Source organism: Schistocerca gregaria, chromosome 7 (genome assembly GCF_023897955.1).
Source record: "Schistocerca gregaria isolate iqSchGreg1 chromosome 7, iqSchGreg1.2, whole genome shotgun sequence".
NCBI lineage: Eukaryota > Metazoa > Arthropoda > Insecta > Orthoptera > Acrididae > Schistocerca > Schistocerca gregaria.
In genome coordinates this window covers 238,300,452-238,318,209 of record NC_064926.1, presented here as the reverse complement: position 1 = coordinate 238,318,209, position 17,758 = coordinate 238,300,452, and the positions used below count along the sequence as shown (strand labels likewise).

Here is a 17,758-nt window from a genome sequence, read left to right as displayed (position 1 = left end):
AATCTATAACTTGAAATACTTAGCCTAATGCCAATTTTTGAACGTGCCTAACTTTTCTATGACGTTTTCCATGAACATAAGTGTTTCATGCACTGTTTTTGTGCTATACATCATCAACAAATTATTTTTCAGCTCCAATCTTTTGTTTTCACTTGGTATGTATGCAACTGCAAATGTTTACCTTTCTCCATCATCTCAAAAGATAGAAGTAATCCAACTATAATATTACATCAGCACTATGTGAAACACTAAATGAGAATCCACTAATGGATCATGTCCATGAACACAACAAACATGACAACATAAATATGACCAGAGAAAATGTTGCCAGTTACTGAAACTTAAAAACAGTTCTTTCATCAGCAATTACTTCAGAATGTATGAAGTGATATAAGGTTAAAGAGAGGGCAAGAAACGTTATCCAAAGAATAAATCAGAAGAAACAAATGAACAATTTATGACTGATCATGGAGTGGGAGACTCACCTCACACGTTACCCAATGACATCCCAATGCAGCAAATCATATTGCCTACAAAAAGATGCAGAGATGAGACTGTGAATCTATGAGGGACTCTAGTCAGACAAGCCAAAACATTGCCTTACAACAGACACAAACCAGCTCCCCTAAAGAGAAGCTGGCATGGGATAGGAATAAGTGAAGTAGAACATATAGCTTAATCCCTTATCCATGCCAAGTAACAATAACTAAGTTAGTACCTATGTATACCAACAATTCCTGAATCACTGAACTGAATTGTAAACAAAGGTAAGACTTACTGATTACTCCAAGTAGGTAACTGAGAGAAATTGCCAGAAACATTTATTTTTCTTTTTTTCATGTTTTTACAGCAGCACCTAGTTAGCATAACGACATTACAATGATGGTAACTTGAGCTTATCACTGATCCATTCTGACCTTAGATATGGGCACCTTTGGAGCCTGAAGAATATGTAGCAGAGGTCAGATAGGTAGCGAAAGACTACAACGGATATGCTTGAAGTACTATGTGCATGATTATTTCATTCTGAGGCACCACATGAGACTCTCATTATATGATATAAACTACTCTAAATTATTTAACTTTAGGATGACACTGGACAACCATATCACATTTCTCATGGACTATTATATTACTGGTGGGTCAGGCTGAGTCAGTATCCCCAGTATTTCTTTGCATTCAATTTAATCTGGAACATTTTGGAAGCATGTTGTTTATTTATTTCATTACTCCTTTTTCCTTCTGCTCCTTTTTAATCCTACCCTTTATATCCTCTATATCCTGTGCTTTGCCTATAGTTTTCAGTTCTCACATTAACATCTTCATGGCCTGCAGCACACCATTAATAAGTAGGAAACTGAACCGCCGCTGGTGTATCAACTGTTATTGTCATCTGTTTTGTATTTCCTGGCCTAGTGTTTGGAGTGACAGTTGTTCTCCCCTCAACTTTTATGCACTTTTCTTCTTTAATTTAGCTGTCTCCTGTCTGCATTATTGCTTAATGAAGGAAATATTTTTAAGATTTGAAAATTGATATGCATTTTCTCTCTCTCATAACACTCAGAACAGTTGCAGAAGCTCCTGTCCCAGTCACTAATTGGTAGGTGCATCTTTCCTGTCCCATGCACACTTTGTACTTCAAAATCTACAATAAATGGAATTAAGATTTTCTGATATACCATTTATTTCTTGTCTACAAAGTCCCACTGATTTAGTGACAAGTAACCACATACAAAAGATGTTTCTATAAAGCAAAGTTTTTTTTTAATATAGCTACTTACCGAAAAGAGAGTCATCACCAAGCCTTCTTCCATAGGTTACCATGCATTCACCAAGAACTCCTTCTGGCTGTGGGTATGTTGAGGCTTTTGCTTGCCCACTAAGCTTTGAGATTCCTTTAACAGCAGCCATCTTTGCTCTTGCTGTTGGATTGGGTTGCAGGAACTCCTTTGTTTTAATTTGTAGCTCTTCAACCAACTCGTAAGTGACATCCGTTTTCTATAGTAAGAATAGAATCAGTGCATATAATGATCAATGATAACACAAAATGAGGCATCAAGGTGATTAAAAAATTACATCCTGTGCCACAAATATACCACAAATTGAATGGACCAAATAAGAAGTTATCAGAATTCATAGATAAATAAGTTTCCACTGTATAACTAACACCAATACAACTGTGTAGCTAAAGTACGCATTTTCAGGAATGGTTAATATTGAAATTCAAAATAGTGATAAACAGAGTTAAATATGAGGATATTTTACATATTTATGACCATGCAACATGAAATTATGGTGAAAATTCAATACACATTGAGTTTACTGATCCAGAAAATGAGAGACTCACATACAGATGCGACTGATTCATCGATCTCCACACATATCACACACTATTTTCCACTTTTGATAATAAGCTAATTGCTTGATTTATTTGAAAACATTTAGTGCAAAAAGAGCACTACTCTCAGATTAACAATGTTTTCAAAGAATATGTAGTACAAATGTTTTTTTGTAGACAAAGCAGCAATATAGCCGTACCAACAATTGAGGAAAACTCTTTGGGGCAGAGCCACAGAGGTACACAACTGGAATGTTGTATAGTTATATTCTTCCATCATCCTGATTTTTTAACAATCTCCCCCCCCCCCCCCCCCCCCCCCCCCCCCTCCCAGATTTACCTCCATGTCACTGTTCTGTCTTAACTACAAAAAAGAACCAGTCCTTCATCTTTGTCTATTCCTTGGCCCACACTCATATTATTTTCTTCTTCTTCTCTTGCCAATAATCTTACACCATCTAACTTCACACATTCCTCACTAAGGAGGAAAGAGACTACAACAGTATCTTTCTTCAGTTTTCAGTCCCTAAGCGGTTTTGGTAATGAAGTGTCTCATGACATTCTCGAATGAAGTATTATCCGGCTTCTTTCCAGATCTGTTTTAATATGAACATGATTGACAACTTCCTTCATCAGTCTTAGAAGCAAATGATTTTTATAAGAAGTCAGCACAGTAGCAGCCATGACAAAACAGTTAGCTTAAAATTGACCATCCTTTGCCATTGTTATTTTATGCAGAAGTCTAGGAATTTGCCTGTGTTATAGATTATGTCAATCTCTATAAGAGAGAGACATAATCTGTGAAACACTCCCACTGGAAATTTATGTGAGATATTTCTCTGTAGTATCTAACCATAATATAGACTATAACATCCATTGTTCTGGTTAATGTAACAGCACATTTTGATTGTGAGAGGTGACTTGATGAGAGATTGCCAGTTGTAAACATAATTTTATTGTTGTTGTTCTGTTGTTGTCTGGTCATTTTAAAAAGCTAAGCAATAGTCAGCAATATGCACAGACATCTAGGCAGACCAATAAGATTTATTGTAGTGTCTTCAGCAATAGCAACTAGTATTTTCGTCTGGATGTTTTTACCAGTTTGTGATTTCGAATACAGGAGTCAGTTAATGGAATTTCTGACAGTGTAGATTTTAGTGATTTAAGACTCTTTCTGTAAGGAATGCTCCAATCTATTAAGTTGGTGCTTAGTTCATAACATTTTTGTCTTGCATGTAGGTATTCCAATTGCTATAGGCTTATTTATCAAATTTCTTTTTTTAATTTATGGTTCACTGTTCCTATTTGAGTTAACATACTGCCATTTTGAAATAATGAGTGGAGCTATGGATGCTAGAAAATGGAGTGCAATGAGGAGAAATCACAACATTTTGGACATACTCCTCTGTTTAAGTACAACAGAAGGGGGACAGCAGCAGAGGCAGCCAGAAACATTTGCACTGTGTGTTGAGAAAATGCCATTGGACAAAGCACAGCAAGAAAATGGTTTTCTCATTTTACGAGGATCATTTTGACATTAGCGACTCTCCATGTTCAGGAAGATTGTTTAAACATATTAACCTACAGCGACCCATGTCAGAGTACTCGAGAACTGGCAAAAGTGATGAACTATGATCTCACCATTGTGCGACAATTACATGCAAAGGGGAAGGTTAAAAAATCGAGTGTATGGGTATCATGTTCTCTAAGTCAAAATCAGACAAATCAGTAGGTGGCCATATGTGCAACTCTGCTTGCTCGTCATCAACTGGTTTGTAAACAACACTGACTATTCCTGTTCTGCATCATTACTGGTGATGAGAAATGGTGTCTTCATGCTAACATAATGAAAAGAAAGGAATTGTTGAGCTCAAACAAAGCAGTAACCCCATGTACAAAGACCTGCGTGCATCCACAAAAGACAATGTTATGCATATGGTGAACAGTGACAGCGTGGTGTACTATGAATTGTTTCTCCAAGGTGTAACTGTCATTGCTCGCATTTACTGTAAATAACTGAGATGTCTTGAAGATGCAGTCCAAGAATGATGACCAGGAAGACTGCACGAAATGATGCTAATCCACAGTAACATCTACCTGCACTGTTAGACTGGCAAAAAACACTACACAGGAGCTGTGTTGGGAAGTCGTTCTGCACTGACCTTATTCACCTGATCTTACACCCTTAGATTTTAACCTTTTCTGCTCTCTATCGAATAACATTCAAAGAACTTCTTTTCCAGTAGAGCATGTGCTCTAAATGTGGCTCAACAAGTTCTCCATCGCAAAACCACGTCATTTCTACAGTTGCGGAATTGAACAGTTACGCCAGCATTGACAGACTGTTGTAAACAGTGAAGAAGAATATAGTATTGATGACTAAAGTCTCTGTTATGTGTACCTTTTGTGTTTACTAAACTTACAGAAAAACATTATGAACTTACACACCAATCTAATACTTTTTTAAGCCAGATTATGTATAAAACTTTGTAGTGCACTTGTCATTGAAAACTAATGCTTTTCTTTATTTTTCTGCATTAGCCTATAGCTTTTCCTATCAAGGAAGTGGTTAATGTGGAAGTCAGTCTTTCACAAGTCTCAATGTGAGCAAAAATGGTCAGGCCCACGACAGCCCGTGTTGAAATGAATGGCAAGCTTCATGGGCCCAAGGATTTAAATGAACTCCTGTTTGTCTTTGGAAAGATGAAGTATTATGGCTAACTTATTCCAAATGCTGCACAGGTACCATTCCTCCTGGAGCAATTTTAAGGTAAGGTTGTGAAACTTCAGTGGTACACCCTTTAACCGGGCAGTGTTCTTGAAGCTAAAGTAGTGTTTTAAGTCTGCTCTCTATCTGGCACATTTACACTTGGAAAACATTTAGTCCTGAAATCAAATGGTTCACAGTTTGGGATAGGCACTTTTCTATCAAGCAAGTGTTCCAAAGATACAGAACATACAGTTACATGTGTGTCTAAAACACTAACAGCTGCACAGGTGAATTACAGCCAAATAGAAAAGAAGGCACCAGTTATTATTCACTGTATCAAGAAATTTCTTGTTTTCTTATATTTAACAAATTTACATCTGATCACCAACTGCAAACAACCGAGTTCGCTATCTGGTCCCTGAATGAACACACCAGATAAGATGGCACATCAGTTACACTGATGGGAACTGTTTTTGAGGAATTACCATTTTGAGATCCAGTAACAGCTCGTTGCTCACTCAGCACACCAACGTCAACAACCTGTTTCATGTACCAATAGGTCCAAATCAAGAGGTCAATAAGAAAGAGGTATTTTGTTTTCAGCTGACAGAAAACATTAGGTATACGGTGGACAAATTCCCTGTAACAACTTAGTAATATGCTGGGCTTTCAAACAAGGACCCTATGCTATGGAAAGTATTGTGTTGCACCCAAAGCTATGGAACTGGCACTATGGACATATTTCTCAATGTATCACAGACGCAATGTTAGACAAGAGGCTCCTCTTCTGGTCAAGAGTGCCAGGTTGCGATCCCAACTACATACAGTCTGGCATGTCAAGCTAGTGCAATGGTGAAGTTGGGGGATGTGAAATATGAAGGGACAGGGTATTGACACCAAATTTAAAGTGTAGTATATGATTCCTTTAAAAGGGCAAAGATGATTTCCTTCCCCCTCTTCCCCAATCTCATAAACTGGTTGATGGTCTTTTAAGCATTAATATTCCTTCCTTCCTTCCTTCCTCCCTTCAGCCACATGGCACCAACACATATCTGTAGCTTACTGGTCAAATGAAAGATAAACATATCTAGTTAATGCGTGAGGTGGAAGGAAAAGGAAAGGTGCCATTTTTATAGTCTGGTTAGAAAGAGATGAATGAGGGCCCTCTAGTTCTGGCCTGGCAGAAGTCAGTAGAGGCCAGTCAAGTTTGGTCCACTCACATTTTGTGTCTGGGTGCTGCCAAACTCAGAGATCTAATACAGGGACTTGTGTATGTAGCCACTTAAATTGACTGTTGTGCTGAGTTGTTTTATATCACAAATTAATAATTCTCTTGATGAGTGATGTAGTGGATCCTGACCCATCAAAAGTAGTGCCAGATACTCTTTCCACTCCTCAGAGAAATGAAGGGGGTACTACACTGGTGTCCGAAACATGCAGACAAAAGTAACTTTCACATGATGTGCCACTGCAATGCAAGTAACACAGTCTGATGAAACTTGGATCATATATAGAAGGAACTGCTACAGTATAGTATATGAGGTACATGATTTAGATATGCAATGAGAGGAATGAAATGACACTTTTATTCAAAGGCTATAATTATACTGAAGCCACGGCCATTTAGTCATCTCCGAGAGATTACAAAAGGCAGGACATGGTTCCTAACAGGGTGCGTGATAAACCCGGATGACAATACGTGCTCTACAATGTGCTCCCATGCTGGCCACAAGTTTGGTGATAGAGTATGCATAATAGGGTGCTCCATTCCTCCACCAGCTCAGTTAACAACAGCTGGTTGGCTATTGGTGCATGTGGATGTGCTGACATCCCACACGTGCTCGACGGCATTTAAGTCGGGGGAATGGGCAAGCCTTTGCCGAATATCCTCTCATTCCCAGAGCCCCTCTACCTATGCTGTCCAAAGCAATCCTGCTTTGTCAGTGATAAAAATGTACTGTTTCTAAGACTTGGAAGTCAGTACACTCATGCAACACCATAACAATTGGAGCACCAAAAAGATTATATTCAACAATGTTCTTTGATATATTGTTCTTTGCCACATAAGGTCCACGTTTATGTAATCCAGGTGTTACGGTGTGGAGAGACTGCATGGACCTACTGACCTCCAAATCTTTGAACATGGTACACTCACAATTCAACATTATTGTGACATTTTACTGCTTACCCAAGTATTTTCAGGGGTCCAATCAGGCCTGACTTCCTTTTTATATGGATAAAGATGAGTGACCGCATCAAACATCGCAGGTGGGGAAGCTCTCGGAGTGAGAGAATCTTCGACATGTGGACTGGCTTGCCTGTTCTCACAATGTAAATTCCATGGAGCACATGTCGGACGCCAGCACGTCCACATGCACCACCAACCTTCCAGCAGTCATCAACTGCACTGGTGGAGGAATAGAATGCCCTACCACAATAACTCTTCAACAAATGTGTAGCCAGCATGGGAGCTCATTGGAGCATATGCCCTGCCATCTGAGGTAATCACTCCCTATATTGCAGTGACTTCAGTGTAATGATAGTCTTCGAATCAAAGTGTTATTTCCGTTCATCTCGTTGAATATTTCTTTCACAAAATTAACCTCTATTTTCATAGTAAGAAACCAACACAATAAAAGAAGAAATCAGCAAAAAATAAAAACAATCTTCATTTTAATTTTGATTTCACTCTAGAAGCCATGGCACATAAAGTTTTCAACCAGGACTGTGCTGAGGGCATGGCGAGATAGGCCCCCGTCACAGGTGCAGCACAGAGAGATTTCAAAATGAGATTTAAAAATTAATCAGGAGTAGTGCTGTTCTCCTAACTCATACTGTAAGGATTACCTCCATATCTACTGCTTTGACTAGTAGGGTTCGTATATTTGTTCTTTATTATACATCACACTAAAACCAAGGTATAGTAGCTCAACAAACAACATAATACCAGTTTACTTTGATTTTTTTAGAAAGTTTACAGTGCATGCGATTTATTTACTGTAATGACACATTTAATTTGTAGTGCGCAGTATTTTATGTAAATATAATTCAATTAAGTATTTTTTTTTCATTTATAAAAAAAAATATGAGTGTATGCAGGGAGGGGGGCGAGCACAGATTTGGTGGTTCTGCCAATGGCAGAGGATCACCTTGGCACAGCTCTGTTTTTGATCATTAGATATCTTTGAAAGCAATTTCACATTTTTCCTATATACAATCCCCTGTCTCGAAACTTCAAGAATTCATAATGCCTAAAACAAACTATAGTCCCAAATAACAAGCAAAAATGGGCCGAAAATTTAAGGCATTTAATCGGAAGTATGTACTGCCCCAGTGGTTCATTTCAGAACAACTGATAACAGCAGTAGTATGAACTCAAATTCACATTACAATAATTTCGATATACTTACTTTCTCTGTGCGTTATCTGCACAATATGATCATTATTTATTTAAAAAAAAAAAAGTTACAATCTCTTACATCAATCATGTAGCACAATCTCTGCGCCGACTGTGCTGGTACTCAAAGGCTTAACTTTTGTTTACCACTGTACTTTATGGAGTGAAGATTGATAAATAATTAATGATATCGCTGAATGTATGGAGCAGAAAATCGAAAGTAAAAGTTTCTCTACCCTCTCTCTATGTTAGCCAATGAGCCGAACAGTGGCGAACACAGGGCCAAGTTTCACCCGTGTGAGAAGAATTCGCAATTTTCACGAAGGTAATCCTTTGGAATCCCCAGAAACTGGACTTCTCGTTAGGGACAGCGAGGCACCAAATAAAAATAACCAACAGCATTTCAGGGTATTCGGGTCGGATCACGTGACAACCCTCGCCCGCTACTCTGGAAACTCCATATTGGATTTAATCGTAAGGAAGGAAGACTGGGTTTAACGTCCCGTCGACATTGAGGTCATTAGAGACGGAGCACAACCTCGGATTGTGTCATGGAAGGGGAAGGAAATCGGACGTGCCCTTTCAAAGAAACCATCCAAGCATTTGTGTGGAGCGATTTAGAAATATCAAGAGAACCTAAATCTGGATGGCAGACGTGGGTTTGAGTCGAATCCTTCCGATTTCGTGACTTCAGTCTGATTAAAAACCGAAATATGAAACTCCTGCAAGTGAAACGACCAGCAATGGTATTAGTACTCTAGCTTGTAAGGAATTCTTTGCTGTTTATTCCGAATATGTTGTAATTGCCGAGGGTGTAGATAGGCAGGAATGCAAAAGAACAGCCTAAATTGCTACAAGTGAAACGCTTAGAATCTTAATGAACTTCATCCAAAACAGAATGGACACTGAGGTTACGGATTTCAACTGTGATTTGAACCACAGCTACCATAGTTCACGTCTCGCTAAATAAACACTTTTGGGCCAAATATACATTTAATTGTAGCAAGCAGCACTATTCGTGAAGGCAACCATTCAATACACTAACTGCTACAAATTATTAAATAATATTTTTCAGTGAATCTTCGCACTATATGAATGTTCCAGAAGCAGAAACCGGACCAAGCTTTTCTCCCCTCCCCTTTTTCACATGTAAGCAATCTGCTTTCGTAATGTCTGTCAAAGTGTATGCAGACAACCAAAGAAAAAACGTCTACGCCAGACAGCATACAAGCTCGCCTGAAACAAAGCAAGCCCATTGGCTCTCGCTATCCTGAAATGCTATTGTTACTCTTGTTTTGGGCCGAGCTGTCTCACACTCACCACTCGACAATCTAAGTGCTATAAGGATCGGTGGCCGGAATGAACAGACAATATATGTGATAAGTAAATTTAAATCCGGTGGCACCGCTCAACCAATGTGCAAACTGCAAACAGGTATATACAGAATGACGTCTCAGTCTGCTGAGGTTTCATCAGTCAGCCAAAGAGAGAGCAGCTGGAAACACAATGGTTTACCTCCTTACTGTCTGGATTCTAAAAATAAACATCCGAAGCATATTTTCTGAAAGACTGCCTGCGTACATTGAACGAAATATCAAGCAGACACTTTAGGAAATGAACGCGCAACCATGTTGAACAGTATAATACTCCGTTTTCTGTGAGGCTACATTTAGTAAAATTGTCGGGACTCTGGACACACTAAATATTAGGTCAATTCTTCTGACCACCCAAAAGATGACAGAAACCTCGTACGACTGGAATTAACATTTCTTGTGACTGTAGCAACAGTCATATTGGTCAGTTCTTTCTCATTACTTTATAACTTTCTCTAGTTAATTAGATAATTAAAAAAGTGTGATTATTTAGAGATATTTGATTTCTCAAGTAATTTGCATTCTTCCAATGGGCAACCTGAACCTTCCCTTTCAAGGCAAAAGGTTCTTTTTTTAGCGCCCACTGAAGTTTTATTTGCTTTTGTTTAAATAGTTATAATTATAGGGAAAGGCAAAGGCGTACCCAGCGATGGACAAGGGAAAGTAGTTGCCGAGCACTCCCCTCCCTTCTACGATCCCATAGAAAAAAAACTTCGACATCTGAGCTTCCTCGCATACTGTCCCCCCGTACAAATAAACACCAAGTCAGTTTGAGTTTGAAGAAAGCCAAAAAATTTCCTCATTCAATGCGAAATCAATATGAGTTGCCACCCTTCCCAAATTTAGATCCTGCGTGCAATCTTGGGCAAAAGGGTTACTTACTGAAATTGCGGCGTAAAGGATTATAAATATTCAACAATTATCACTACTTTTAATTAACTTAATCTAATGATGGAAAAGCAATGTTTCTGAAAATAATACCTTTTCCATATCTGTGAAGTCTTCGTCCATCTGGGTGCCCTCGGCACCTCCCATTTTTTCTGTGACATACTGAAAGAAAGAAAAAATATTGTTATTACCATCAAAAGTGAAACAACAGATCAAATTTCATTTATCGAAAACGAAGTATTAATAAATATTAACTTTTTTTACTAGAGGTCATTCAAAATCATTTCCAACTATTGTGGCTGACAGGACTGATAATAATAATAATAATAATAATAATAATAATAATAATAATAATCGCAGTATCATATCTGCTCCCTTCGGTAGTACGGGCTGTTTCCTCAAGAATCTCACAACAGGATCTTGTAGTCCCATACCAATAAATATCTTAAGCTCTGGAAGCTCAAAATGACGAAAATATGCATAGAAGGATAGAAAGTAAATGCATCCCTAAGAGGGAGGAGGGAAGTGTGAGAGGGCACCCCGTCCCCACCAACTCCCCCCCCCCCCCCCCCCCCAACCGCAGATCTGGAGCAAAGACTTTTTATTTATTATAAAATTCTCCTCACTTCTAGAAATAACAGTCTATGATTCCACTAGAGCGCTGGTTCAGGCATTCTAGCATAACGTGGACGACCATAATGAACGCCATCATGGTTTTAGCAATCGCTGCATAAAATATGTTTGATTGACGGCTGGGTCGCTCGTTGAAATATTGTGCTGAAAATTGAAACAATAAACCGGCTGGACACCCGGAAATTCACCATGTTTGTTCGGTTGTGACACTGTTCACAGAAAATTACGCCATTTTTGCGCAACACAGATGCGCGAACGTTTCCTGAACAGCGCTGAAGACGAGCCACCAATCTTTTTTTTTCTGTCAATTCCGCATACCCGATATTGTTCAATGCAGATACGACGGATGGAGACTTATCAATCTTACACGGCAAATCATTGGACTGATCCCCGAAGTACACGGTTGTGTTATACACAAGGTTTGCTTGTTTCCACCATAGCAAGGCCCCTCTGTGCAAAAACGTCTATCATCTTAAAGGTAAGGCTTTTAACATTAATACACGTTTTTATCCAGCTCATAGTCTACAGAAGTGTTGGGAAGGTGTCAAGAACGTCTAGAGCGCCTGTAAGAGGCTGATCAAAACGAAATAATATTGAAATAGAAGAGGAAACGAGAATTTTAGATGAGGGCAAAGGATGCTGCGTCTTGGCACGAGAAGTTGAAAAGGCTATAAGAAAGATAAAGAAGCGTAAAGCAAGTGGAAGTGATGTATTACTAGCAGAGTTGTTTAAGACCCTTGAAAGTAGTGGCGTGAAGGAGTGAACTGATCTGTGTAATAAGCTACACGAAAAATGTGAATGGCCGGATGACTATCTCTCGGCAGTAATGATACCCATTGAGAAGAAAAGCAAATGTGAGAATCTTAGAACCATAAGTTTGATTTCTGATCATTGAATGTCCTACTAATGGCGATAAAAGGAAGAATTCGTGGAAGACTGGAAAACTGCAAAGGAATAGTGTGGATTTAGAAGAAATGCAACTAGATTGTTGAGAATTATAGATGAGAGATACGTTGAAAGGGGAAGAGAAGTTTACACTGTTTCAATTGACTTGGAGGAAGCCTTTGATAGAGTACAGTGGAATAAATTAATGGACATTCTAACGAAAGATGGAGTCGACTAGAGGGATAGAAGACTCATTAAGAACAGAAAATACGACTACAAATTGAGGATGAGGTGACAAAAATCACAAATGGAAGGGAAGCAAGGCAGAGCTGCTATCTCTCCCAAATACTGTTTAAGTTATATTTAGAGCACATTTATTATCCGGAAATGTTTGAAACAGAAACAAATTGGGTGCGAGTTGGCTGTAGGGGACAGAATGCATTCGAACTACAGATGATCTGGTTGGCTGTTTTGGGGGAGAGAGCCAAACAGCGAGGTCATCTGTCCCATCGTATTAGGGAAGGAAGTCGGCCATGCCCTTTCAAAGGAACTATCCCGGTATTTGCCCAAGGCGATCTAGGGAAATCACGGAAAATGTAAGAAGAGGAAGCTTCTTTTTGGGTGCATGGATAGGGTATCTGAGGAAGAGACTGCCGAAGTGCTTTATATGGAGCGTGGCATTATACGGAACTGAGACATGGGCACTGAGGAAAGAGGAAAAAAGAACAAAAGCATTCGAGATGTGGATTTGGAAGAGGATGGAAGGAATACAAAAATGGTTGAAATGGCTCTGAGCACTATGGGACTTAACTTCTGAGGTCATCAGTCCCCTAGAACTTAGAACTACCTAAACCTAACTAAGCTAAGGACGTCAGACACATCCATGTCCGAGGCAGGATTCGAACCTGCGATCGTAGCGGTCGCGCGGTTCCAGACTGTAGCGCCTAGAACAGCTCGGCTACTTCAGCCGGCCGGAAGGGGTACAATGGGCACACAAAGTGAGAAACTATTGAGAAGAATGAGGGAAGAGTGAAAAATTTTAAAGGTAATCTGGAAGAGAAAAGACAAATGGGTTGGACATTAGATGAGAAGTGACTGTTCACTGACGGAAGTTGTGGAAGGAACGGTGAATGGAAGAAGAACAAGAAGAAGAAGGAGTAGAAGATTCCAGATCGTGGACAGCACAAGGAGAGAAAACAATTATGAGAAAATAAAGAGAGTATCAAATGGCAGGGCTGAATGGAGAGCCACACGTGAGGAACTGCCCCGGGTTTACTGATGCTGCTGCTGCTACTGACGACGATGATGATAGTCTGTAGCTGGTTCAAATGGCTCTGAGCACTATGCGACTTAACTTCGGAGGTGATCAGTCGCCTAGAACTTAGAACTAATTAAACCTAACTAACCTAAGGACATCACACACATCCATGCCCGAGGCAGGATTCGAACCTGCGACCGTAGCGGTGTCGCGCTTCCAGACAGAAGCCCCTAGAACCGCTCGGCCACTCCGGCCGGCTAGTCTGTAGCAAGCACGGTTTTATACGAAAGCTTTAATTTATTTAGATATTCAGAAAAATCCGTCTTTAAAAAGATGAATTAATTGTTTATTGCAATTAGATATTTTTTCGCTTTTCTGAAGAGCGTAACAAGTGGTTTTTATGCTTTTTGGAATCAGTTATGCAGGCTTGTGAGACTACAGACAGGTCCAATAATATGTACGCACTCTAAGGAGATTCTCGGGGAGGTGACGGATGTGATTCGCTGACTGTCAAAACCGACTGCCGATGATTAATATTGACACATTTCCTACCGCTACCAACTATAGTCTGAGGGCCACACTGTTTTTAATGTGGCTAGCGTGTCAATTAAATAACATAGCCGGCCGCGGTGGTCTCGCGGTTCTAGGCGCGCAGTCCGGAACCGTGCGACTGCTACGGTCGCAGTTTCGCATCCTGCCTCGGGCATGGATGTGTGTGATGTCCTTAGGTTAGTTAGGTTTAAGTAGTTCTAAGTTCTAGGGGACTAATGACCACAGCAGTTGAGTCCCATAGTGCTCAGAGCCATTTCAAATAACATACTTCAACCGTTAATTACACATACCACGTCAGTGATCGTTAACTCACTGTATAACTTCTGTCCTCGTAGATGCAGAAGCACAGAACAGTGTTGTCTGCTAGTTCATCTAAGAACCGGCCAGAAATCACTCAATAGACGTCGATGTCATCTGATTCATATCAGTCAAGTAATCACAACAGCCATTAGAGAGTTTCTTCGAGTACACTTATAATACGAGAACAGCACATAACTCACTTCAGCAAAGCATGTGAATCTTGGCTTGATTCAGTGATGTACAATAAGGAATTCGATTGCCCCAACAATCGGGCTACGACCCGCAGTTAACTTGGCAGAAATATACCACAGAAAGCAATATTGGAAGGCGGCATGGCACAAAAGGCGGCATTTTCCGCTCTTTTGTTTGCTATGAGTTCGAAAACATGTTTACGTGGAACTCTGTGCCACTGTGGGACGACGTATGTCGCTCAAACCATTAGAACAGTCGGCATCATCAAGGAGCCTACGGCAATAACAATGCTGAAAAATTTATTAAAGAAAACGAAGGTCTGAATATAATCATTGTTCGCAGTATAGTACTTAATCTGTGAAATTCTCGTTCGTCACTCCGTGTGCCAGAGACGGAAACACCAAGGGAACACGCATTTAACGTGAGCGCATAAAAATAAAATGTTGTTGTTGTTGTTGTCTTCAGTCCTGAGACTGGTTTGATGCAGCTCTCCATGCTACTCTATCCTGCGCAAGCTGCTTCATCTCCCAGTACCTACTGCAACCTACATCCTTCTGAATCTGCTTAGTGTACTCATCTCTCGGTCTCCCTCTACGATTTTTACCCTCCACGCTGCCCTCCAATGCTAAATTTGTGATCCCTTGATGCCTCAAAACATGTCCTACCAACCGATCCCTTCTTCTAGTCAAGTTGTGCCACAAACTTCTCTTCTCCCCAATCCTATTCAATACCTCCTCATTAGATACGTGATCTATCCACCTTATCTTCAGTATTCTTCTGTAGCACCACATTTCGAAAGCTTCTATTCTCTTCTTGTCCAAACTAGTTATCGTCCATGTTTCACTTCCATACATGGCTACACTCCAAACAAATACTTTCAGAAACGACTTCCTGATACATAAATCTATATTCGATGTTAACAAATTTCTCTTCTTCAGAAACGCTTTCCTTGCTGTTGCCAGTCTACATTTTATATCCTCTCTACTTCGACCATCATCAGTTATTTTACTTCCCAAATAGCAAAAATAAAATACCACACCGAAACTGGCGCTCAGCCTCCAACACCAGAAGTTCCAACTTGTAGGGTTAAGATGGTAGGGAGTCCTAAACTGAGTTTTTTTTGTGGCAAATGACTATTTCTCATAAACTGATATACTTTAGTTATTTTTATTTACAAAAACAAATTACATCCTATAGCTTCAGCTCAAAGCAGCTGTTCAAAGACGACGACCGCTAGTCTCAATGCACGCGTTTCAAAAAAATGGTTCAAATGGCTCTAAGAACTATGGGACTTAACAGCTGAGGTCATCAGTCCCCTAGGCTTAGAACTACTTAAACCTAACTAACCTCAGGACATCACAAACATCCATGTCCGCAGCTCGCGGTCGTGCGGTAGCGTTCTCGCTTCCCGCACCCGGGTTCCCAGGTTCGATTCCCGGCGGGGTCAGGGATTTTCTCTGCCTCGTGATGAGTGGGTGTTGTGTGATGTCCTTAGGTTAGTTAGGTTTAAGTAGTTCTAAGTTCTAGGGGACTGATGACCATAGATGTTAAGTCCCATAGTGCTCAGAGCCATTTGAACAAACATCCATGCCCGAGGCAGGATTCGAATCTGCGACCGTAGCAGCAGCGCGGTTCCGGACTGAAGAGTCTAGAACCGCTGCAATGTCTCTAATACACATAGAGGTTAGAACTAACCAAACCGGTGGGTCCTCATTTCCTACTGGTGTTAAATACAGGTGGTTATAATTAAACTTTCATTGTTTGTCCCAGTGTAGACGGAAAAAAGATTTAACGTATGGGTACCCAACTTTATAGGAACGATGTACCGGACAGCTCTGCAGGATTTGCGTTGTCAGTAGCGTTAGAGTCATGAGCTGCCGTTGCTGACGGTGGCACTGGTACGGTGACGTAGAGTGCAGTCAACATGGTTCTGGACAAGGAAATACTCGTAAAGCTGTTTTATCAAACCAACAGCAAAAGTGTATCGACACATTAGAGGAACATGGAGAGGTCCTCATTTCAAACTGGGGTTGAAGAATACGAATCGGACGTTAAGGCGATTTGGGAGCTGCTCCTGGAACAGACCAACATCGCCACAAACTGTCGAAGATGTTACTGTTGCCACGGCTGAAAATGTTGGACGTAATGGGCGATCTTCAAGCAGTGAACGAGCTGTGCCACGACAGCTAAACATTTTGTGATCCACCGTTGTTTCGAAAAGTAGCAGAGCAGTGTTTACTGCGGTTCCAGGTTGTTGTGGAAGCAGATGGTCGCTACACTAAGCGACGTTTATAGACTGGACAGTAAACATGGTACGCAATTAACAAATGTTACCTCTCACGTGGAATTTACAACGTGTTTCTTCTTAAAAATGTTTCCGCTAAGTTTCGTTGTCCTATGATCACTCTTTTTTCATGTAGCCCTCTCAAGTAGTTGAAAGTTTAATATTATAGCCACCCCGTACACTAACGACTTCAAGTAACCCCATACGAAAGAAAGCCGGCGATTGCGTTGTCCGTGCTAGACAGCCTCCACATCCGCTCCAAAAATGTGTGTCCCTGTTGTTCAGTTGACCACGGACATAAATATCGAAGTGTGATAGAACAACGTAATGTTCAAACCAAATCTTGTCACAACAATTATTCCTTTCCATTGTGGCGCACTGGTACAGCAACATTAATATAAGTTGATTGTAAAATCAGTCGCAGGTTGCAGATTTGTAATTTATTTATTGCACGTTTGACCTGGTAGGCTTCATCAGATAATCTGAAAGTACACACGGACGATAATATTATAAATGGCTGGCATGATCATATTGCACACTAGCAAAACGACATAATACGCCACGGACAACAAAAAGTACAGTTCCAACAAATGTGGAACACCAAATGACATAATCATCCAAGGGAGGGGCAGCAGATGAGGTCAAATGACCTGATCTTTAACAATCCCCCGCCCATAAGTTGCTGCGCAACCATTGTGGTGATGTGAGATAAGTGCGATAGTACTCTGGTGCAGCTGAGCTACGGCCAGCCTCTAGAGAGGATGCCACTAGGGCAAAACCCATTCCATTCTGCTGGGGGGATTGGGGGGGGGGGGGGGGGGATACAAAACCTCCAAGGAAAAATGTCATTTTATTGACAAGTGAGGTGACAGATAGTCTCACCATTGCAGGAGTGTATGATAACAAATGCAGACTAAATGAAACATAAATAGCACAGTAAAGAATACT

General features: G+C 40.4%; 1 protein-coding gene across 30 annotated transcripts in view; it reads right to left on the bottom strand.

Moving 5' to 3' along the window:
- The window catches only part of LOC126281877 (endophilin-A), a 720,509-nt gene that overhangs the window by 109,700 nt on the left and 593,051 nt on the right, over window positions 1-17,758 (bottom strand). For all 30 annotated transcript variants that reach the window (XM_049981167.1, XM_049981169.1, XM_049981172.1 and 27 more), the window contains 2 exons: window positions 10,800-10,868; window positions 1,782-1,998 (listed from right to left, as the gene is read on the bottom strand). In XM_049981167.1, the coding sequence (XP_049837124.1) occupies window positions 1,782-1,998; window positions 10,800-10,868 (286 nt within the window). The remainder of the gene's footprint in view (window positions 1-1,781; window positions 1,999-10,799; window positions 10,869-17,758) is intronic.